Source organism: Ursus americanus, chromosome 7 (genome assembly GCF_024610735.1).
Source record: "Ursus americanus isolate L20-20 chromosome 7, mUrsAme1.1.p, whole genome shotgun sequence".
Classification (NCBI taxonomy): Eukaryota; Metazoa; Chordata; class Mammalia; order Carnivora; family Ursidae; genus Ursus; species Ursus americanus.
This window is the reverse complement of record NC_142133.1, coordinates 13,031,463-13,053,183: the sequence shown is the minus strand read 5'-3', so window position 1 is coordinate 13,053,183 and position 21,721 is coordinate 13,031,463. Positions and strand designations below refer to the sequence as shown.

General features: G+C 44.4%; 1 protein-coding gene across 4 annotated transcripts in view; it reads left to right on the top strand.

Annotated features, from left to right (window-relative positions):
• The window catches only part of THADA (THADA armadillo repeat containing), a 317,055-nt gene that overhangs the window by 222,245 nt on the left and 73,089 nt on the right, over positions 1–21,721 (top strand). For all 4 annotated transcript variants that reach the window (XM_045771620.2, XM_087863353.1, XM_087863352.1 and 1 more), the window contains one exon: positions 13,894–13,988. In XM_045771620.2, coding sequence (XP_045627576.2) covers positions 13,894–13,988 — 95 coding nt within the window. The remainder of the gene's footprint in view (positions 1–13,893; positions 13,989–21,721) is intronic.

Here is a 21,721-nt window from a genome sequence, read left to right as displayed (position 1 = left end):
GCCAAGCTGTGTTAAATACCACAACTGTCTATTAAAACCAAACCTCAGTGTAGAGAGGGTGACAAAACAGAGTCTTGTTGAATTGAATCATAGACCTAGAACTTTAGAACGAGACGGAATCCTAAAGTTTCTTGCAGTCCACTCCCATCCCCATGCTTATGGGAAAGTGCAGCCCAGAGGGGTTGGGGAATTTGTTTTTACACAGCCTACCAGGGCAAGGGTAAGATCCTATCTGATAACAATTAACATTTGTTGAGGACGTAGTTCCCTGCTCCTTGTGGGGCTCTTTCCGCTGGCGCCCCCTTGCCTCCATCTGTCCAGTGTTTTTATATCAAGGCTTTTGAATGTCAAAGCTTAAGCACTGTCGGGAACAGTGCTGCTCAGACCTTAATGTGCACATGAGTCACCTGGGCATCTCCTTAAAATGAAGACTCTCATTCAGTAGGTCTGGGCTGGTGCCTAAGATCCTGCATTTGTGACGAGCTCTCATGCAATCCTGATGCTGCTGGTTCTGGGACATGGTACATATTTTGAGGGCCAGGGGTCACTGTGGTCATCTAGACGGTGCCCCTTTGAAGTCCTCCCACCTTCATGCTCTCATTCTCAAAGGCTGGAGCTTGGGGACACAGGACAAGGCTAAGGCCACTAAAGATGTCAGCTCAGAATTCTTTCCCCATCCACCTGGGATGCCCTGCATGGAGGGGCTGCATGGCCCCAGCACTTTTATGGGGAGCCCACACTCCCTTGTCCGGGCAGCCATCCCAGTAGCCTCAGTGCTAGGGTAGGACCGATGCTTGTTGGTGTGCAGAGAGTATTATCATTTTGAAAATAACAGTCTGATATTCTGGTGAGAAAAACAGGCTCTCAGAAATACAAGAACACGTCCCAAGGTTACAAGGAAAACAATCTTGGGGAATAAATTTTTGAGTGAAACAGTCCTGATGGAGAGAAGAAATGGTGGAGGGCGCTAGTTTTTTGGGCACTCTTTGTACTAGACCTAATGATTTGTTACCTCAAGTTCTTTCTCATCTGTGAAAAGTATTAGCTGTATCATCCTCCCAATACAGCTTCCCCATCGGGGCTCCTGACACCCCCTGCTCCATCCTCCATGGACTCCTTGTCCATGTCTCTGTCTCTCCAGTATATACCTCCAGCCACTTGTGCCTCTCCTTCCCCGTCCACCCCCTTGTCCATACTCTCACCGTTCTCCCCCATTTTCTCTCTTAGTTGTTGGGCCCAACGAAGTGGAGTGGTAAGCTCCTTGAAGGCCTTGCACTTAAATGTGTGAAGAAAATATGCTAATAGAGACAGAGCTGGGACTGGCTTTTGTGCAGCAATCCCAGTCCTGCCCCAGGGGGGTCTGTGGCCAGCTGCAGAAGCTCTGGTTTGGGATTCTGTTTTGCTTCACAGCTGAAGACAGCATCTATGTTCTAACCGCCAGAGTGATTCCCACAAGAGACTGCACCTCCCAGGGAGAAATACTGGGGGTTAGGTCTCATTTAATTTTCCCACTGTTCCTGCGCCCTTCCCAAACCCCTCGCGCCTTCTGGGCTGCTCCCCTCGCAAAGGAAGAGGTCCTCCTTTCGCAACTGCTCAAAATAAGAGAGGCCTCAGCCCTTTGCCGCAGCTGCAGGTTGCTGTTTCACCCCTGTGCCGTTGAAATGAGTCCAGTCAAGAAGGATTGTTAAAATATTCTGATGCTCATGTGGCATTTTAAGGCTATCATTTGTGGTCCCCGCCAAAACTGTAAGGGAAGCAAGTCTGAACAGGGACGGTTAGTTACATAGCAGGTTTCCAGGCATTGCTGGGGGTTGGGTTTTTGCTTTTTTGGTTTGTTTCTTCTTCGCTTTCTCTTTCCTTCCTCCCTTCCTTCCTTCCTTCCTTCCTTCCTTCCTTCCTTCCTTCCTTCCTTCCTAAATAAAAGTTTTCCCAGTACTCCCCTCCCACCGCGTCTTTTTTAAAATTGCTTTTCTTTCAACCTCCAGATTTTATGGGAAGGGAGATTCCCGTTAGGACCACTCTGAGTCCTTCAGCTCGGCCTACTTCAAGTCTCCTTGCACCTCCTGCATATTTGAAAGATGAGAGAAATGAAGTTGGTGTATTTCAGCCCCAAGCTTGTTGACATTTGTTCGCTTCTCTTTCAGACTTCTCAGATATATTTAAGGTCAAGCTATCTCGGGATGAGATCCTGTTTGTATTTTTTAAAAACAGAAAGAAGCATTAAGTTAGCACATTTCGACCCAAACCAATGGACAGGGTGCAAAACATTTTTTTTTATTAGATATTCCTTTTTTTAAAAAATATGTCAAGACTTGAAGGAAAAAGGTGTCTGAGAAGAAGTGAAGCTTTAGAATATCTGAGGTATTTCTTGTTGACAGGCTGAGCTTATGGAAACTAGTCAGGTAAAAGTAGTCACAAGAGATCAATATATTAAACTGAGCCTTCGAGCAAGTTGCCCAAGATCAAAGCTTCTTCATATAAATAAAAATAGTCCTTTCACGCAACTACACATCAAGAATTCCGCTGCCAACTGCTGATGCTTTCTACTTTTTAAATATAGAAATCTGCACACCTAACCTGGAAATGGCAATTAATTTGATAAAGGGCTCCGTAATATCTGTTTTGCTCCCCTTGTAGCTTTTGGCTTATGGAGGTATTGCTGTTGGAAGATTTGGGCGATGTTGTCATTGCCCGGCTTGCAAAGGAGCGCAGGCTTTAAGTGTCCTCAACACATTTTCATAATATTGTGTAAAACACTAACATGGTGGCTTATTTTTTTTCCTTTAGCATGTAACATGTTCCATCTTTTGGATAAATCAACACATGGAACCATTCCCGATGAATTGGAGCCAGTTCAGATTCACAAATAGCACAAGGCAGTGTAGCAGACACAGTGGGGAACATAGAGATGAATGATACGGTCCCTGTTTCAAAAACCACATAAATAAGACAGGTATGGATTTAATTAACTATAAACAAGTAAGAATCTGGTAAATTCTGAAGCGAGGTCAGAGTGTGTTACAGGAGCTGGCTTGTGGGATCAGGGTGCCAAGGACGTCTTCTAGGAGGAGGGAAACGTCTTTAAAGGCTGGGTGAAATGTAATTATTAGATAAGGTTAATTTTCTTAGATTGGAGAATGAGTGAGTTTAGACTGATAGAGAGCCTGTGTTGCTAAATAAATTGTGAAGGTCTCATTGCCCAAGCACAAAGGAAGGAATCTTAGCACGGTGCTCAGCATTGTGGGAACCACTTTAGGCATTTACAATGGCGTCTCTATTGTCAGAGTTTAGTGATGGTTCAGTCTAGTTGAAAAGAGAGCTTATCCATGTGAAACAACCAACGGTGACGTGCATAAAGAAGTTTGAATGCTGTGGTACATAGAATAAGTACAAGAATTCAGAGAAGAATGTGGCCTGGAATAGTCAGGGAAGGCTTTGCTTTCTCAGGGAGCTAGGTATTTGAGATGGGTCCTGGAGCATTGGTGTGATTCGGAAACATCAAACGTGGTGGGAAAAGAGTGTGTCAGGAGTGTGGACAGCATGTGCAAGGACACACCGAGGGGAATGCATGGGCTATATTGTGTGCCAGCGAGGGCAGAGGGCTGCAGGAGACAGCGCTGTGTTTCAGAGAGCCCTACAAGATTTGATAAGAGACCAGTTGTGGCAGGCCTTAAATGTCAGCCAGAGGAATTTGGATTTGATCCAAGAGTTAAAAGGAAGTCAGTAAGCTCAGGCTTATACTGGTAAGTACGCTGCTGTCTCCGCGCACATGAGCTACGCTGAGGAGTGTATTAAACCTTTGCAGCCCCTCCCAGTGATCAGCACAAGTTCCAGCCCCTCCTGGTGGTGAGCAAGAGCTCCCCGGGAACCATCTACCAGCATTCTGTCTGTCCCTTGGAAGCCCCTGTTGCCTGCCTGGGCAGCTGGTGAGGGGAGTAGAGATGCCACTTGAGTGCATTTTTAGACTGCCTGCCTGTTGTCTTCCCAACAGTGCCCAAGAGGACCATTGAGCCACAGAACTTACGGCAGGAAGGGAACTTAGAGATCATCTGGTCTGGTGGAATCCTTTCTTCAAATAGAAGCTTAAGAGGAAGTTCAAGATGTGGAAAATAGTAGGGCTAACACTTGAGGTGCAAGCTGGGATGGGGGCCAGGAGACCCACCCGCACGGCCCCTCACCGGTTGAGGACCCTGAAAGGGACTAAGAGGAGCATCCTGACTTCCTATTTCAAAATAGGAATCTAATCCAAACCAGTATTTGTAGATGAGGAATTAGGCACTTCTTCCTACTTGACAGATGTGGCCGACTCTGGAGGTGGCCCAAGTTGGGCATAAATAGCAAATTTGCTTTTTGCCCCTTGATCCACTTCCTTCTTCTACTGTGGCCTGATCACCCTTGTAGCAAATCCTGCAACCCCATGCCCTTGGGCTGTCCCAGCGCCCTCTCTCAGGAACTGCCCTCCTCGGACAGGGACCCATGCTCTAGACCTTCCTGCCATCAAACGTTTAGCTATTCAAGGTCCTCTTCCCTTAGAAATCTCTTCTCAGCTGGCTGGCTGCCGCTGCCACTTGATCTGACCAACGAATCATGCTAACGTGGTACTAAGTTCCAACATGTAAACAAGTTATTCTCCTGGATCATACAGCTGTTTTTCGGTAGTGATCTTTGGAGACAGTACCCTTCACTGAAGTCAGCAACTCTGGAGGCAGGCTCCCGGGCAACACACAGACCTGGCCGGAGTGCTTCTTTACGCCTCGCTTGGCCTCTTGCTTCTCTGCCCTCGTACTGAGCTGACTCAGCCATGGTACGTTTATCCCGTGTGGCCAGACTTCAGGCCGCCTCCAGGAGGGTTTTTGGGGCCCATGGACTCATCTTACATGAATAGACTGAAGGAGCGGCTTTAAGAGAAACCCTCCAGAGCCTCGCTCTCCTTCCTTCCTCCCTCTCAGCTGCCGGTGGTACCCAGGCTTCCTTGGTGATAGGATTGGCCTGCACACCTCTGGAAATAACACTTCCCCATGCGCTCTTGGGAGCTTACTCCAGGGCTCCCCGCCTGAGCCCAAAGGCCCTGTGTTTCTGGGTAACCAGAGGAGGGGGCACTTGGAGAGGGACTTGGCAGATGGAAAAGCCTCTGATCTGTGCATGCGTCCTGCTGGAGTTGAGGAGAGACAGGGTCCCCTCGAGGTTAGCAGGTCTGGGTTCTGGTCCCTGTGCAGCTCTAGCCAAACCCTGTGGAGCCAGCCATTTCTTTGGGACTCTGTTTTTATCTGTAAAGTGGAAACCTGTAAAATGACGGTGGGAAACCGATGTGGGCAAGGAGGGACGTGGTGCGTAATCAGTGTGAAAGTATAGAAGAGCTAAGCAAATAGAGGAAATATCTCTGGTCAGATGATTAAGTCTTCATCAACATCATCAGCCATGTTGAAAACAGGCCTTTAAGTGGGCCCTCGCAGGAGCAGCTGCGCTCGGAGCCTTGCTTTCCACCAGACCGGCCGCAGGACACAACACCGCAGCGCGGGGCTGCAAACCAGCGTCCTCATTGTCTGGCACGGCGTGTTTGGGACACATAGACACGATTTGTCAAGGAAACCTTGATTCTGTTCTTTGTTTTTGCCCTCATCTCGGGTAGGTCACTTGAGCTACATGGGCTCCTTTGTTGATTTGTAAAAAAAAATGGGAATAATAATGCCTGTTTTTCTTCCCTCTGAAGAATTTTATAAAGATAAGGTAGGAATATTTTTTGAAGACAAAACTTTTAATAGAAGGCAGTTGATATTGTTATTATCAATATTACTATCACTGCCAGGGCTAATTTCCAAGTGTGCGCTTTGCCAAGTTCACATTAACACGGTTCTGTTGACTGTGCTGTTGGAAATTCTCACCTTGTGATCTACATACAGACTTCTTAGGCAGCTTCCAGAAGTTTTCATTCGCCTCACTTATTTATCCTTTTTTATAATCCTGGGGAGAAAGTAGGGTTTGAAAAGAAAGGGGACTTCTGTTAGCATTTTATATAATAACTGAAGCTATATATCCTCCAAGCCCCAAACTGTACAATAAAAGTTTTCTTGGATACTACTTTTCTCCCATAATTCCTAGCACATAGCTTATTAAGTTATTAACCAGCAATTTCTCTGGCAGCATATTAAACTTTACTTTTAAACAAGTCACAGAGGGGGGGAAACATGCATCTCTCATAAAAGGAATAAAAAACATACACCCTCTAAAACGATTTCCCCAGGCTTTGAACAAATCCCAAGCCCCACACAAGGTCTCTTTTTCCTCATTCTCTGCACATAACTTGAGTGTTAGTACATTAATGAGAAAAAGATGCCTAATAGAAAGATGGAAAAATATGAGGGCCTCTGGGGGGTGTGGGAGGCTCCCTGGGGGTCCTCTGAAAAGGCAGGTGAGCCTTAATAGAGGGAAAAGGCTAAGCCTTGGCCTCGAGGTTGTGGGTTTCCTCTTGAGCTGTGGTTTTGCCGGGGAAGCCGAAGAGGCCGTGGCCTGGGCCCTGACCTGCAAAGTGCCCTGGTGCCTTCTACAGACTGCCTGGGCCTTGCCGAGTGCCTACCCAGAACCCTGGTAAGGCGGTTGGGGCCTGGTTCACAGATTCCATGCCCCAGAACAAAAGCTGCTTTTCCAGGGGAAGCCCCATGTGCTCTGTAGCCATGGCTAGGACGTTTGGCCCCTTTCTGGACAGACTCAGAGCTCCTGGTCTCTTGCTTTGGGCACAGGCAACTCAGTTCCCTATAAATTGGTCAACCGCCAGAGCAGGGCATGAAGATGGCTTCACTTTAAAAGGAAAATTCAAGTAGGAGAGCTACAGGGCAGCTTCTGCGTGTGGGTGTGAGTATAAACACTTGCAAAGCTCCAGACCAAGGAAGGCTGGATGGAAGTTGGAGCGTACCATAAAAATGCAGCTCTGCCGTCACGCCCCTCAGGGGAGAGCAAGGTAAACGAGCAGTCCTGGGTAGCCAGCCAGACCCCGCACACCTCTGCCAGCTGGCTCCAAGTGCAGAGCTAAATTCTGGATGTTACAGTGGGGGGAAAATCACTTGTTTAAAAATATATATTCTGCAATTCATGACCATTTGGCATCTTGGTTTAAACAAATCCCCTATTGTTGCTCCAAGAATGCCATGTGATGGTTGCTTGGCTGGGGGCTGTGGTAAAAATGGAAATCAGAAGGGAGAGAGGGGTTCTTTTTTATTTAATTTACACTTCCACATTTACATAACTTAATGTGGCCTGCATCAAAGAAGTACCTCCTGGCTCCTAACCCACAACAGCTCTTCCTTTTATATCCAAACATAAAGAGAGGCAACTCTGGTTCTGTGGGCAGCTCCTATTGCAGAGACGTGAACTGCCGAGGATTGCAAAGATGGCCGCCGGGATCTCTGGGAGACCAAAGGAAGGTCAACAAAATGCCCTGTGTCGAGTCAGCGATTCAGATCTTCGGAAGCTATTTTCTGATGGTTAGTCAGGGAAGGTTTTCCTAGAGGACAGGCTTTGAAGTGAACTTTCAATAAAGGGCATGGTGTGGCTGGACATGTGTCAAGTTTGGGGTTCTTGGTAGGATATGCAAGCATATACACCCTCCAATACACACACCCTCACACATACACACACAAAACAAGGCCATAGGCTCTGCAAGGCCAGAACTTTCTCCTCTCCCTCCCTTTCTGTCCCAAGTAGGCTCAGTAAATGTTTCTAGATTAAGTAAATTAAGCCATGAGTCTAATTAGGCTTCTAGAGGAGTGGTTCCCTGGGGATAAGAGTGACCTCAGACCCTGACTCTGTTGAAGTCCAGATACATTCTGTTGACTTAGAGATCTTAGCAGCCTAAAGCTACAACAGCTGTTTCTAGCCCTCTGAAGATGGCAGTGAATGCTTCTGGAAGAATATAGTGTGTCCACAGTGAACTGTCTGTCCCTTCTAGGGAGCCCACCAAAGCTTCACACTAGCGAGTGGGGATCCTAGCTTTTCTGTGTGGATTGGATTGGTGGACTCCCACTGGTGGCTTCAATCCTTTGGAGCTTCTGAGCTCTTAAAGGTCACTCCGAAGCTCTCCCTTTGGGTGTTTCACTCATCCTCTGTCATTTCCTGTTGTCCTTCCCCTCCCATGTCACCTTTGCACTTCTCATTATTTTCTAAATGTGTCGTGTGCCCTGCCTGGTCTTTGGACATGCTGCTTCTGCTGGGGTCACTCTGCCCATGTTCTGTATCCCAGACTCCTCATTCTCCAGCTCTTTGCCAAGTCACTTCGTAACTCACCCAGGAGGACTGGGCAGGTCACTCTTCAACCATCCTTAATTTTTACTCTGTCAGACCCCTCCTTTGGGCCATTCCTCATACTCTAGTGTGGTTGGTTGCATGTTTCTCCTGCTAAACTGGTGGCTTTCAAGATTTTTTTACAGCCGCTCGAAACAAATACTTTACATATGACCTAATGTTTATGTGTGCCATACGTGTCTGTGTGTATATATGTACACACTTGTGAAATCTTGCACAGTTTGGAATTGTGATAATATCTATATAAGATATGAACAGTCTATAAGAAAAAATGCAACAGGGGAATTCACTCAAGTTGTAGCATAATTTACTTTCAGGAATGTTTGCTTTCAACATACCCACCATCACTTTGGATACCCAGCATAACCCTGTTGATACCATTCAGTATAATGCAGGGTGGTTTATTACCTGGAAAAGAAAAAGAAAGGAGTTGGAACAAATCAACCAATTTTTTACTTAAAATTATTGCATTTCATAAATTATTTGCCTCTAACACCAAAGATAATTTATTAAAAATTGATCCTGGGCAAGGCCTTTATAGCAACAAGTGCAGGGAACAGTGCTCTCCTTCACTGCTTTGAGGCGCTCTCATTATATTTCCCTCTTCCCTCCCTCCTTCCCTTGCTCTGTTCTTCCCTCTCTCTGGCTCTCTTTTCCTCCTCTGCTCCCTCCCTCCTCTGCGGCCCCAGATCCTCTGTGTCCCCCCACCTCCCTTTTCCCCTCCTTCCCCTCCATTCCTTTCTTTCTGGTATGCGGGTCACCACTTACTAGTTGATTTCATAGTCAACAAAATGGGTCACAACCTACAGTTTGAAAAACACTATTCAGGACTCTAAGTTCCTTGAGGGCAGTGACTATGTCACCGAATCATTTTATCTTCATATTTCCAAACCCTGGCACTATTCCTAGCTCTCAGTAGCCTCTCAGTAAATGTTTTCCAAATGAATGGGCCTCAGTTAAGATGCTCTACAGCCACTGGGATTCCGGAAGGGACAGGAGAAGTGAATAATTTATCACAGACTTCCCAGGAGCTCCTGCTGTCCGCTAGACACTAGGGCCATTGTGGATGTGTCTGGGAAGCCCTACTCGCTCTGCCCGGCCTTCTCCCTCCCCCCAATTTCCAGGAGAAAGGGCAGGAGGTTTAATGAAGTTCAGAGATTTCCCAAGGCAGAAGTGGATTAATCAGGTTCTCAGGTGGGTATGTGTCAAGGGACAAATGTTTAAAAAAATGGAGGAAAGCAAGATTCTTAACCAGTCCTTTGTTTGATTTTATATATGTAAACGTCATCCTCCTAGTACCTGGATCCTTGCTGCTCCTTCTGCAGCCACAGCTCTGCCGTTTTTCAGCCCATCTGTTAGACCCTGACCACTTCTGATTTTTTTTTTTTTTTTGAACACTCTAAATCTCTATTATACTGTGCCCCATGCCAGGATTTTTCCATTTGGGGGTAGAAAAAAAAAATCCCTAAGCCCACCAAAACCCTGTGGGTTGGTTTCCTGTCCAGCTGGCTTGCTGTCCCCCAAGATTTTATTCCCATCATCAAAGTGGCTTGACAGACCAAGAACAAACCTCTGGCTCACCCTGAACTCACAGTGTACCATTTCCAAGTCAGAACAAACATCAAGTAACAGTGAGAAAGAAAGAGAACAAAATTATTTTCCTGACCTAGAAGCCAGTTCAGAGTGAGGCCCAACTCAGTCCAGACAGGGATGTTATGTGGCTGTAGCCCTTCTTGAAGGTGGAGCCATGACCAGTGGACTCCAAGCCAGAATTTCTGTCTGAGTTGGTCTCAGAGGAGAAGCCATGGATGGACTCCTTCATGGCCCCAGATCTTCTGTTCCCAGGAATCGAAAGCAGCAGCATTCAAGGGAGCACCCCACAATCTCGTTGAGTGCATCAGACTTGGCCCAGCACCTCTCTGTTACGGGGGCTGTGAGAGGGTGCCCCGAAGTGTCCCAGGAGGCCAGCAAGGTCACCAGCCTGTGCCAGGTCCAAAAAAAGATGCAGAACACTTCAGCCAGGCAGGGGGCTTTAAAGATTGCCAACCTTTTTCCTCTATTCATTTAGAAATCCTAAAAATATATTAACTTAGCTAAAAATCTCATGGAAACTAGGCTCCTCATCAGAGTTGAAAGTCAAACCAGCTTCCTCCAAATTTCCCTTTATGGTTCTGTATCGCTCTACCAGCACAAAAACATCCAGGGTGAGAGGCTGTGACTCTGAGGCCGCATGGGAGCAGGCAGTGCATGTTTATACCAAGAAGGCACCCCACCTCCTGAAGGCCTGGCCTGCCTTATTCTTGTTCCTGCTTTTCAACACCTTCTCTCATCTTCCCCTCCGGATCTCCCCAGGTCCATAGACAGGCCAAACTAATTCCTTCTCATATTTATTGCCCCCTCTCAAAATGCCCTTCCCCATCAACTTTGTCTAGCTAAAATCTTCCCGTCATTCACAGCCGGGTTGGAATTACATCTTCATAAACCTTTCCCATTGCTCCAGTCCACCCTGATGTTCTCTCTCTTCACTCCTTACATCCTGTCCCAAAGTTCGTCCTTATTTTCATCTCCATAACTGGACAGAATTCCCTGAGGTCAGAAATCCTCTCATGTCCCTCACTTCCCAGCACTTAGCTCAAAGCTGGGTGCTCAAGAAATTCCGTCTGCTCTCCGCAGGCTGCTTACTCAGCCCTGCGCTGGATATCTGATGACTCATTAACCCCCAGCGTTGGCTTTTCTCGCTTTCTTTCTTGAGTGGCCCTTTCTTTGGCAGAGGGAAGTTCTACCTGTTAAACAGTGGAAATGCCAGAATTGCAAATTATATCATTAAAGAAGTTTTCGTAAACTGTGGCCCTTTCATAGGGAATAGAAGAATAAGGACAGGAGTTAGGATTGAGAGACCTGGGAAAAACGAGATAGAAACAAAAGATAGGGGCAGGATTGGGAAGAAAAATTCCAAGTAGGTAAAAGTTTTAAGCAACAACAACAAAAAAAACGGAACTGTAAAGTACTACAAGAAAATATGGGAAAATTCTAGATTTTATATATATAAAAACTTGAAGAAGGTTGACTTTGTAAGCATGATATGAACCCCAGGAGACACAAATAAAAATATCAGTATATCTGACTGCATAGAACTAAACATTTTTGACTTGTAAAAAATTTATAAAGTTGAAAGACAAATGAAAAACTGCAAAAATATTTGTAGCACATGTGACAAAGAGTAGATTTCCTTAATGTACAGAGAGCTCCCACAAATCAACAAGAAAAAGACCAACAATGTAATGGACAGGGGAATTGAATACATTTCACAGAAAAGGAAATTCAAGTGTCTTTTTTTTTTTTTAAAGATTTTATTTGTTTGACAGAGAGAGAAACAGCCAGCGAGAGAGGGAACACAGGCAGGGGGAGTGGGAGAGGAAGAAGCAGGCTCCCAGCGGAGGAGCCTGATGTGGGACTCGATCCCAGAATGCCGGGATCACGCCCTGAGCCGAAGGCAGACGCTTAACGACTAGCCACCCAGGCGCCCCTCAAGTGTCTTTTTTGAAAAGCGTATGAAGTGATGATCAATGTCACTTATAACAAAGTAACTGCAACTTAAAAATGATAAGATACTGTTTTTCACTTATCATCTTGGTCAAAGTCAAAAAGTTTAATAGTGCACTGTGTTGGTCAGGTTGTGGGAGACTAGAATTCTGACATGCTCTTGGTGAAAGTGTAAATTGGTACAGTCTCTTTGGAGAGCATCTTGTTAAAATCAGTCATAATTTTAAATGTGCAAATATCTTGATCCATCCATTCAGCTTCTAGGAATTTCTCCCCTGAGTACACATTTATATGCACAAAACTGAGGTATATATACATTCTTTGTTGTTTTTAGCAAAGTATTTAATCTGAAGAATTTCAAAAGGGGATTAGTACCTCCATGGCATGGAGCAGTCTACAACCATTGAAAAATGAGGCAGATCTCTGTTTTTAATGGCATGATGTCGAAAATATGTAAGTGAGAAAAAGTAATGCCTAGAACTCAGTATATAGGAAACTACTATTTGTGTAAAAATAAATAAGTGGGTAACTATAGATAGATGCTTGTAAATGAACAGAATAAGCCTGGAAGGACATACTGAGAAGTAGTAATAGTGGCTGCCTCGGGGGAACAGAGGTGAGTAGAGGGCAGTGGGTGGAAGAGAGCTTCATTTTCACCGCATGCCCTTTTGTACTGACGTGCACATGTTACCTATTTTTTAAAGCTGGTTTTTAAAAACATAGCTGCGCGCAGGTATGAAATTAGGCCAAATGTGAGATATGGGTATAAACTAGGAGTTACGGGAGGGTAGGAGTCGAAGCAAGCAGATAACTATAGAGGAAGCAAGTCAGTAGGACAGAAATGAGATGGGTCCGCAACAGAGACACCTGGAGACAAGACAGTTTTAAGTCAAAAGTATCTGATTTGCTTTTCATGCGAGAGCACATGCCAGCCCGGGAATGTGAGCAGTTCAGGATAGAGTAGGAATAAACTTTAGGGAAATGATAAAACTGATTAAAATGCAGGGAATGAGGAGGATGGGTTTAGGGGTCAAGTGAACGGAATTTTCACGAGCCAGAACACTTGTGCCATTCCCTAATCTTAGGCTGGAAGCAGAGAAGGCAGGGAGCGAACACTGACGGGGCGTCTGCCGTGGCCCAGCTGCGAGGCGGGCACTCAGGTTGCTGGGCCACGTCGGAAGTCACGGTGACTCACCATGCAGTGATTAGGGTTCCCATTGTACAGGTCAGGAATATGACTCAGGTCACAGAAATAAGCAGCAAAGCCAAGATTCAAACCCAGATCTGTCCCTTCCCTTTTCACTACTTGTACTGAATTATTAGTACACCAGGGAGGGTGGGGCCCTTTTCATGGTCAGTCTGAACCGAGGCTCAGAGCCAGGGGACCTTCAGCACTGTTCTCAAAAGAAAGTCTTCATTCTTCCTTTTTTATCCAGACCCCTCAGTTTAAGCCCACTTACTTTTTCCAGCATGTGGTTCAAAGAGTAAAGTGAACTGCGTTTACTGAAAGAAGAAAAACTTCCATTTATTGGGAAAGGAATGTCTGTCACCGTGTTTGTGAGTGCTTCCGTGTGTTTGGTTTTCAGCGGGTTATTTTAAGTCCGGAGGTATGGTTTGTCCTATGGCAGTGCAGTTCTCCTTCTCCAAAATGCTCAGTCAGTGACACTCGTACAAAGATCTCCCCCCCCCAGATCTGTCCACTAAAGAGGAAAAATAATAGAATATAACTCCCCCTGCCAATCCCCTTGTTTTCAAATAACTGGATGGGATACTGGGTTTTGTTTGTTTTCAGTTTGTTTTATTTGGAAGCAGAGCATAGAGTTTTATCTGTTTTGTGCATGCGTCTCCCCAGCCTCCACCATATGCCCTAGGATTTCATTTCCTCATTTGACTTACTGACATGTTTCTACTATTGGCGGTTATCTGTCTTTTTTAGCATTTGCCGTAACCCCCTAAGGCTCATGATATGCCTGTCAGAAAATACCTTTTTCTCTTCTGTGACCCAGACGTCAGAGAAGAAAATATCAATTTATCTCCTGTTCTTTACCTTTCTAGGCAAAATCCATGTTTGGTGACCAGAGCTGTATATGTTGACATTCTCTTCCTGTTGACTCGCTGCCTCGACAAGCCCACGAAAGGCACCCAGCCAGGTATGATTCATAGTTCTATCATATTTTGGAATGATTGTGGATCTTTGAAATACAGGTGGGGCTTTGAGTGGTTCTACCACACACTCCCCCCAGCTTCTACTTTTGTAAACCTAACCACACATCAAAATTAAGCATGGTGTCATACGGTTCCCTTGTAAAGCTTCTCAAGGAAACTTGTCCTCGTTTAGTTGGAAGTTTGCCATTTATTTTCTATTCGGTCATTCAGGAGGGAGTTTGGACTCTACTCAGATACTCTCTGTGTTTCAGAGATCTTGGCTTTTTCCTCTTCCATGCATTGTCTTTGAAATTCATCATTTTCAATAACGGCGAGTCCATTTTGGTCCATTCTGCGGAGCTAACTGAGCTGGGCTGTTTGATGCTGGAGTCTGGATACCTGCGACTCAGTCCCAAATCCACCCTTCACTGCCTTAAGCTCTGACTTGAGATGTGTTCCTTGGTCATATATGTTTCCTGGTATGGGGCACCAGATCCATATACAATTGTTCTATTTTAATCATGATTCACAGAGTGCTTTTCTTAAAATGGAGAAGGGCAACTCCAAATTTAAAAAAAAAAATTTTTTTGATGTGTTTATATAAGAGGCTGCAGGAAGTGCTGTACATGAGTTCCAGGCCACAGACTGAAACTGATTTTCATCAACACAAACTGGAATGCAGGGTAATGAGCCTGCAACTGGTTAAAATCAGCCTTTTCTAATTGATTAGGCCTGTCTAAAGGAGGCTACAATTACAAAGTCACATTCTGAGTACAAGCAGGCCAGGCCTTTCCTCTGTTACATTTAGTCTGTCAATGATTTGTTGTCTTCAGTAAATATATTCAGGCTGTCAGAGTCCAGCTCTGTCCATATGAAACCCTGTTCCCAAATTCAAACCAATTTTAAGTGCTTTGAGGGGGAGGTGCGAAACCACCTCACCCGGATCAATGTATATTAGCCCACAAAGCCCCTGTGGCCATGCAGAGGTAAGAAGAACACGCCTGGACTTTCATCAGCTCCATAGCCCTGCAGAGGGGCTGCTCTCATATCCATTTGGTAGAATAGGATCATATAGTTTTATGGCTGTAAAACAGTCCTATTTATGCCTCTTGTCCCAGCCTAATTATTAATGGTGCCCCCTTTTACCTTTGAAAGTATCCAGTTTGCACCATAAATTATAGATCAGCCCCACTGTAAGGGACCTCAGGGTTGCGCCACCTTATTTTACACTTGAACTAACTGGGGTGCAGAGATTATAAATCAGGTGTTACCAAGTAAGTTGGTTCAGGTTTCCTCTGTTTTTGTATTTCAGTTCCAAATTCCATACAGCTTTATAGTACTTCTCTGCTTAGTAGCTAAAGGACTTTGGCCTTGAAAGAGTCACTCACGACTCACGAGTCCAGACTTTGGGATCCTCTTGGAAAGTTGTGTGTGGCTGACCGTATTCAGCAGTTTATTTGAACCAACTTTCTCATAACATTAAGTAGCTTTATTCCTTGTCCGGAGGGGTTAACCCTTGAATGTTGTGGGCAAAATTCATGGGTGGTGGATTCTCTGTTCTCCAGCCACCCGCCTTTTACTGATGCTTGGGCTCCTCCATGGAGATGTTGGCCTTTTTGAACCATCCTTTCCTCCAAAGTCTTACGTTATAGAAGAGTCTGTACCCCAGTTAAATGTCACAGCTGTCGTTTATTTTACTCAGCAGTATTGTACCTGCATCGAGCATCATTCCTCTTACAGAGGCGTTACTCTGCGGGGGAGGGTGTGACGGGGTGGGTGCTCTTGCCTTTATTCTAGTTGGACAGCCGTTGCTTGAAATATTTTATCCCGCACTGCCCAGTGTGGCAGTCACTAGCCACATGTGGCTCCTAAGCACTCGGGATGTGGCCGATCCAAATGGGAATGTTTTAGAAGAATAAAATACACACCCAATTTCAAAGAGTTAGTATGAAAAAAAGAATGTAAAATTTCTCATTCACTTTTTATATTGATTACATGTTGGAATGATACGATTTTTGAGATAGTGGATTAAATAAAATATATTATTAAAATGAATTTCACCTATTTCTTTTTACTTTAAAAAATGTGGCTCATATTATATTCCTATCAGACAAGTAAGGATTTTATCCGGTCCTTTGGGGTTTGCCCACATAAGCCACAGATGTGTGTATGTGTGTGTCTATCTGTATGAGTGTTATATAATCATAGAATACATCCATGCAAACAAATTTTCTTCCTTTGAGGATGGAACTAGATTTTTAGAACTAACCAACTGTCAAATACGATGGCGATTAAGATGGACGGTCCTGTTTAGGAAAAAAATAAACATGAACTTAAAAGTAATGAAATCTGGGGCGCCTGGGTGGCACAGCAGTTAGGCGTCTGCCTTTGGCTCAGGGCGTGATCCCGGCGATCTGGGATCGAGCCCCACATCAGGCTCTTCTGCTGTGAGCCTGCTTCTTCCTCTCCCACTCCCCCTGCTTGTGTTCCCTCTCTCGCTGGCTGTTCTCTATCTCTGTCGAATAAATAAATAAAATCTTTAAAAAAAAAAAAAGTAATGAAATCTATTCTTTTGTGTTTCATAAATTGTTTCCAAAGGCAGTTTGAGCAATAACTAAATATGTTACCAAATAAGGCGATCACTTACTTAGATGTGTAGACTTCAGTATGATTTCGAAATAACGTCATGACATTCTAGTGTTACCTTGCAAGTACCTTGAAAGTATGGATCATGTCTTAGATTCTTTGTCCCTCAGCTAGCACATAGCAGGCCCTTGTTAAATGGGTTGTTATTAACTGCTTGAAATGCAGAGTTTTCCTCAGTTTCTAGAATAGTAACAGTTGTCATCAAAATACAAAGTCTTATTTAAATTCATGCATCAATCAGATGTAAATTCATTTTCTGAAATCAAATGTTTATATCATGTCTTGTCATGTTCATATCATGTCTGTAAATGTGTATATATCTACCTACCTCCATTATTAGCTCACAAAACTCAGAGTAGGGAATATATCATTTAGGCTCTGAAGTCGTAGCCCTGGGTTTGAATCCCAGATCTGCCATTTAGCTTTGTGACCTTAGGCAAATCGTTGAACGTCTCGGAGACAATTTTTCTCAATTGTAATTGGGGGTGATGACAGGATCTGTATCTTAGAGTGGTTGTTGACAAATTTACGTAAATTCCTATGTAAGGAATGTGTGTTGCATCGCACAGAGTAAGTGCTCAATAAATATTAGCTACTGTTAATATTATTATGATCCTCGTTATCATTAGCTACAAACCGTGCATCTAATCCAGTCCCCTGCAGCCCTTCACATTCACAATTCTCCTCTTACTTTAAACATCTTCAGGAAAGAAGAATGTCTACTTTCCTAGGAAAATGTGAAAGATAGCATAGCCATCATAGAATGTCAAGAAATCCACTTGATTAAGTGTGCTCCTGCCCCTCTGACTGATTCCAAATAAGGATTATTTTTGTTGTTCATGTATTTTTTTCATTCATCAGAAATGACATGCTAACATCAGACATGTTGAGCAGCTATAGCTGGAGACACACACTCATGGGTTTTGGGCTTATGAGTGGGGGCAGTAAGAGATTACAGGTGCTGTACGGGAAACGTTTAATGGGATACATTGGAGGCACCAAAGAATGGAAGGTCATTTCTACTTGGGAAGACAGGCTTCATAAAGGAGAACATTGAGCAGTTTTGAGGGTGAGTTGAGATTCACCACATGGGCAAGTTGAAGGTGGGCATTACAGACAGACGGAGGAGCGTGGCCAGAGGCACAGAGGCACAAGTCAGCACAGCCTTCAAAGAGCTTGGGCAGTGACCAGAGTGTTGGGTTCAAGGCCAGGCAGGTGTGACTGGAAGTCACAGAGGCAGGAATTCAATCATAAGGATCTCACAGGCCAATCTGAGGAGCTTGTACTTGACCTTGTAGACAAAGGAAATTGTTGAAGGATATGAGACAGAGAGTCACATCACGTAGTTTTTTTTTTTTTAAGATTTTATTTATTTATTTGACAGAGATAGAGACAGCCAGCGAGAGAGGGAACACAAGCAGGGGGAGTGGGAGAGGAAGAAGCAGGCTCATAGTGGAGGAACCTGATGTGGAGCTCGATCCCATAACGCTGGGATCACGCCCTGAGCCGAAGGCAGACGCTTAACTGCTGTGCCACCCAGGCGCCCCAGCACATCACGTAGTTTTTAAGACCCGGTGAAATTTCCTTCTATGCTCTCATCCTCGTAGAATTCTTAGAACCTCATGAACTAAGCTCCTGTTGTCGCCAAAAAAGAATGTAACTGAAAACCCATTCGTGGAATGTCAAGGGGATTTTTCCAGACATTGTGATCCATCAGTACTGGGGGTCTGGGAGGTGGGGTGGGGAACAGAGAACCAGACTGAATGAAGGTAAATGCAGCAGAGTGCTCAAAATGGTTGTCTTTGAATGGTGCCATCATGGGGGTTTCTTCCTCTTATTTCCATTTTACAGATCTTATACACCATAGTTCTGTGTTATTCATATGGGAGTATGTATGTGTATTTCAACAGTAAATGTATCTAACTATGACTCTTGAAGGCGATTAATTATTCCTAAAGAAATGAAGTAGAATCCATTTCAGGAAAGCAGTTTTGGTTGGAGGAGGATCGGTCCATCTCCTCTCAAACACGGTTCTGTACGTGACCTTGGAAGGCTATTTCCACCTCTGAACAGTCTCAGAACGATGTTGAGGGGCTGGGGGCATAAACAAGGAGAAAAACAGTGAAGGGGAAGGGCAGGGAAGACGATTAGAAAAGCTTAAGATAATGATGTGTTTTGTGTGATTCAGACTTTTATCTTAGTGCTTCCCCATCCTTTGAGGTTTCCTCAGCCATTAACTAGGTTTTAAAAATTCCAGATCTGGGGGTTTTGTTTTGAGTTCCAAAGTGATTTAAACCCACAGGACTCTCTGTCCCCTGTATTCTTTTTCCTCTTCTGAATCCAGCTGTCATCATTCGTATACATCAGTTTCCTGCTGGAAAGAAAATTATAGTCTCCGGGTGGAGTCAGGGTCGATGAGGAAGAGAAGGCCTAACTGCACTCACGCTCCGGGGCTGCCTTGCAGGCCTGGGCAGAGACGGGAGACACAGAGCTTTCACTGTCACTGCAGACCCACCTGCCATTTGTCGCTCTCAGCTTGGGCACTTTCCATCCCATTCCACAGCATACAAGTGATCCCAGAAGGCTCTTTCCCTGCCCCTGAAATGTGTATAATATAGGATGCCCAGCATACTCTTGTTCTCAGGAAACATTTTCAATGCCATCTTACTTGTGGGGATCATAATAATTATGACCAACAGTTACTGAGCACCGAACTCCGTGCCAAGCCTTGTGCCAAGCATTTTGCGTACATCAGTAAGGGAGGTACTAGCGGTCCCTTGTGTCAGACATGAAGAAACCCAAGGCTCAGAGACAGCTGGCCAAGTGTCACATGCACAGTAGGAGAGCAGAGTCTGAGCTCTCCAGGCACTTACCTCGTGGCCCCATAGAACAGTCAGGGTCAGAATCAGAAAAACCACTACCTCGGGGAGGTTGCCCTAGAACCCTCCTGATTGTTCCAACTTCCCACTCCTCTTCTTCTCCTGTAGAACCCCCAAATCTCAGAGAGGGATCCCCTTCACAGGAACTTCCAGATCACATGCTTTCATGGGTACTTTCTTGCCAGCATTTCTGTCTCCCGTGCTGGCAGTATGTGGAACAACATGAGGGTGTACCTGGGACAAAGCAGTTACTAGAAAAAGAGAGCTTGACCGCTCCCAGGCAGCCACCTGCCCTTTTTCTCTTTCCAGGTGGACCCATGGCCACTGCACGAAACACTTCTCTGTACCAGGCTGCTGGCAGCTGCGTTTTGTGGTTTCTTTGTTAGTTGGGATTTATAGTTCAGATCTCATCATTCTGCCAAATGCAATAAACATTTTGTTTTACTGGAATGTAACTTTTATTATTATTATTTTTCTTCTCAATGCCTTAAAAGTGACCAGGCTGTGAGCGTGAAGTCAGAATCCCTAAATAGTCTGAATGCCAAGTCAGTGTGCTCTGTAGATCAGTATAAGATTAGAAGACAGGCTCTCATTTATTACCACTTGTATTTATATAATGGAAGTTAGGTAATGTAAGCACTCCCAAAGGCCGGCTCAGATGTTGATGATGGCTAAATGGTAAAACCTGTGACAAGTATCCAACAATGCCTTGTATTTGTACTGCCTTGAACATGAATAATGTATGTGTGACATGAATAAATATAAGGTCGATGATTTTTATAACATACTGACTTCCTTTACCTAAGTTCCTGGGAAATACAGCCAAACAATTACAGAGAATGAAAACATTGGCCACTTACAAACACCTGCTTTGATTATTTAGTCTAATTAGGTTAAATTTAACCAATCCCATCTGAACAAATTGAAAACAATTCTTATCTGTTTCCTTGGTCATGTGCTTTTATCGGTGTTGGATGCAGATGTGTTCAATATGACACAGTTGGTGCGATTCTCTCAGCGCTGGGTGGGAGATAAAAGGGAATTGAGGACATATTTTTAGAGTCTTCTGGGGACTTTTTATTTCTGGGCCTGCAGCTATGAAATTTCAAGGAAAAAAAAACAGGCTTTGTTGTCAATAAATTAGTTGCTTTTCTCCAAAACACTGAGACTGTCATCTGAACAGTTGCTTTTGCCAAAAGTATCTTTCCCAGGGAACAGCGAGCTCCCAAAATAAGCAGATGATTCTAGCTGCCTTTCGGAAGTCAGAATAATACAGGATGTGTTATTAGATTGCTAGGTTCATGTGGTGTTTACCCCTCGTTAATTCCAAGCCTGGTGCTGAGGACATAGGCCCACAATTCTTAGAATTTTAGAGTTTAGAGACCATGTAATCAGTAGGTAGAATGGAAACGATAGCAATTAAGTGACTTGCCCAAGGTCACACAGTTGGTTAGTGAAACAGTCGAGCTTCCTTGGCTCCTGGTCTGGTGCCTAATTCCATGACCAAAATTAAGAGCCTCTAGTAGTGTGAGTTGGGCTGAGTGTCTGGATCTGTAATGGAACCAGGTCATGAAACTGTCTTACCCACATTTCCACCCCAGGAGTAAAATACTGTCCAAATGAGCAACTGGGGTCTCAGAACATCTGTGATTTCGGTTTTTGTCTGTGTGTTCTTGTCTTGCCCCACTCCAGCAGCTCTCATCACAGATAACCTGAAACTAGTTACCCATGTCAATTGAATTAGTTAAGCAAGTTGGTTTTGAAAGCTTATTCTAGACATCTCAAATAAATGGTATCATACAACATGTGGCCTTTTGTGTCTGGCTTCTTTCACTTAACAATGTTTTCAAGTTCATCCATGTTGTATCATGAATCAACGCTCTATTCTTTTTATGGCAGGATAGTATTCCTTTGGATCAATATACCACATTTTGTCTACTCATCAGTTGATGGACATCTGGGTTGTTTCTACTTTTTGGCTGTTATGAATAATACTATTATGAAGATTCACGGACAAGTGTTTGTGGGAATATATGTTTTGAGTTCCCTTGGGTATTGACCTAGGAGTACAATTGCTGGGCATATGCCAACCCTAAGTTGAACTTTTTGAGGAATTGGCACACTGTTTCTAAAGAGACTGCATCATTTTACATTCCTGCCAGCAGTGTATGAGGGTTCCCATTTCTCCACATCCTTGATGGCACTTGTTATTG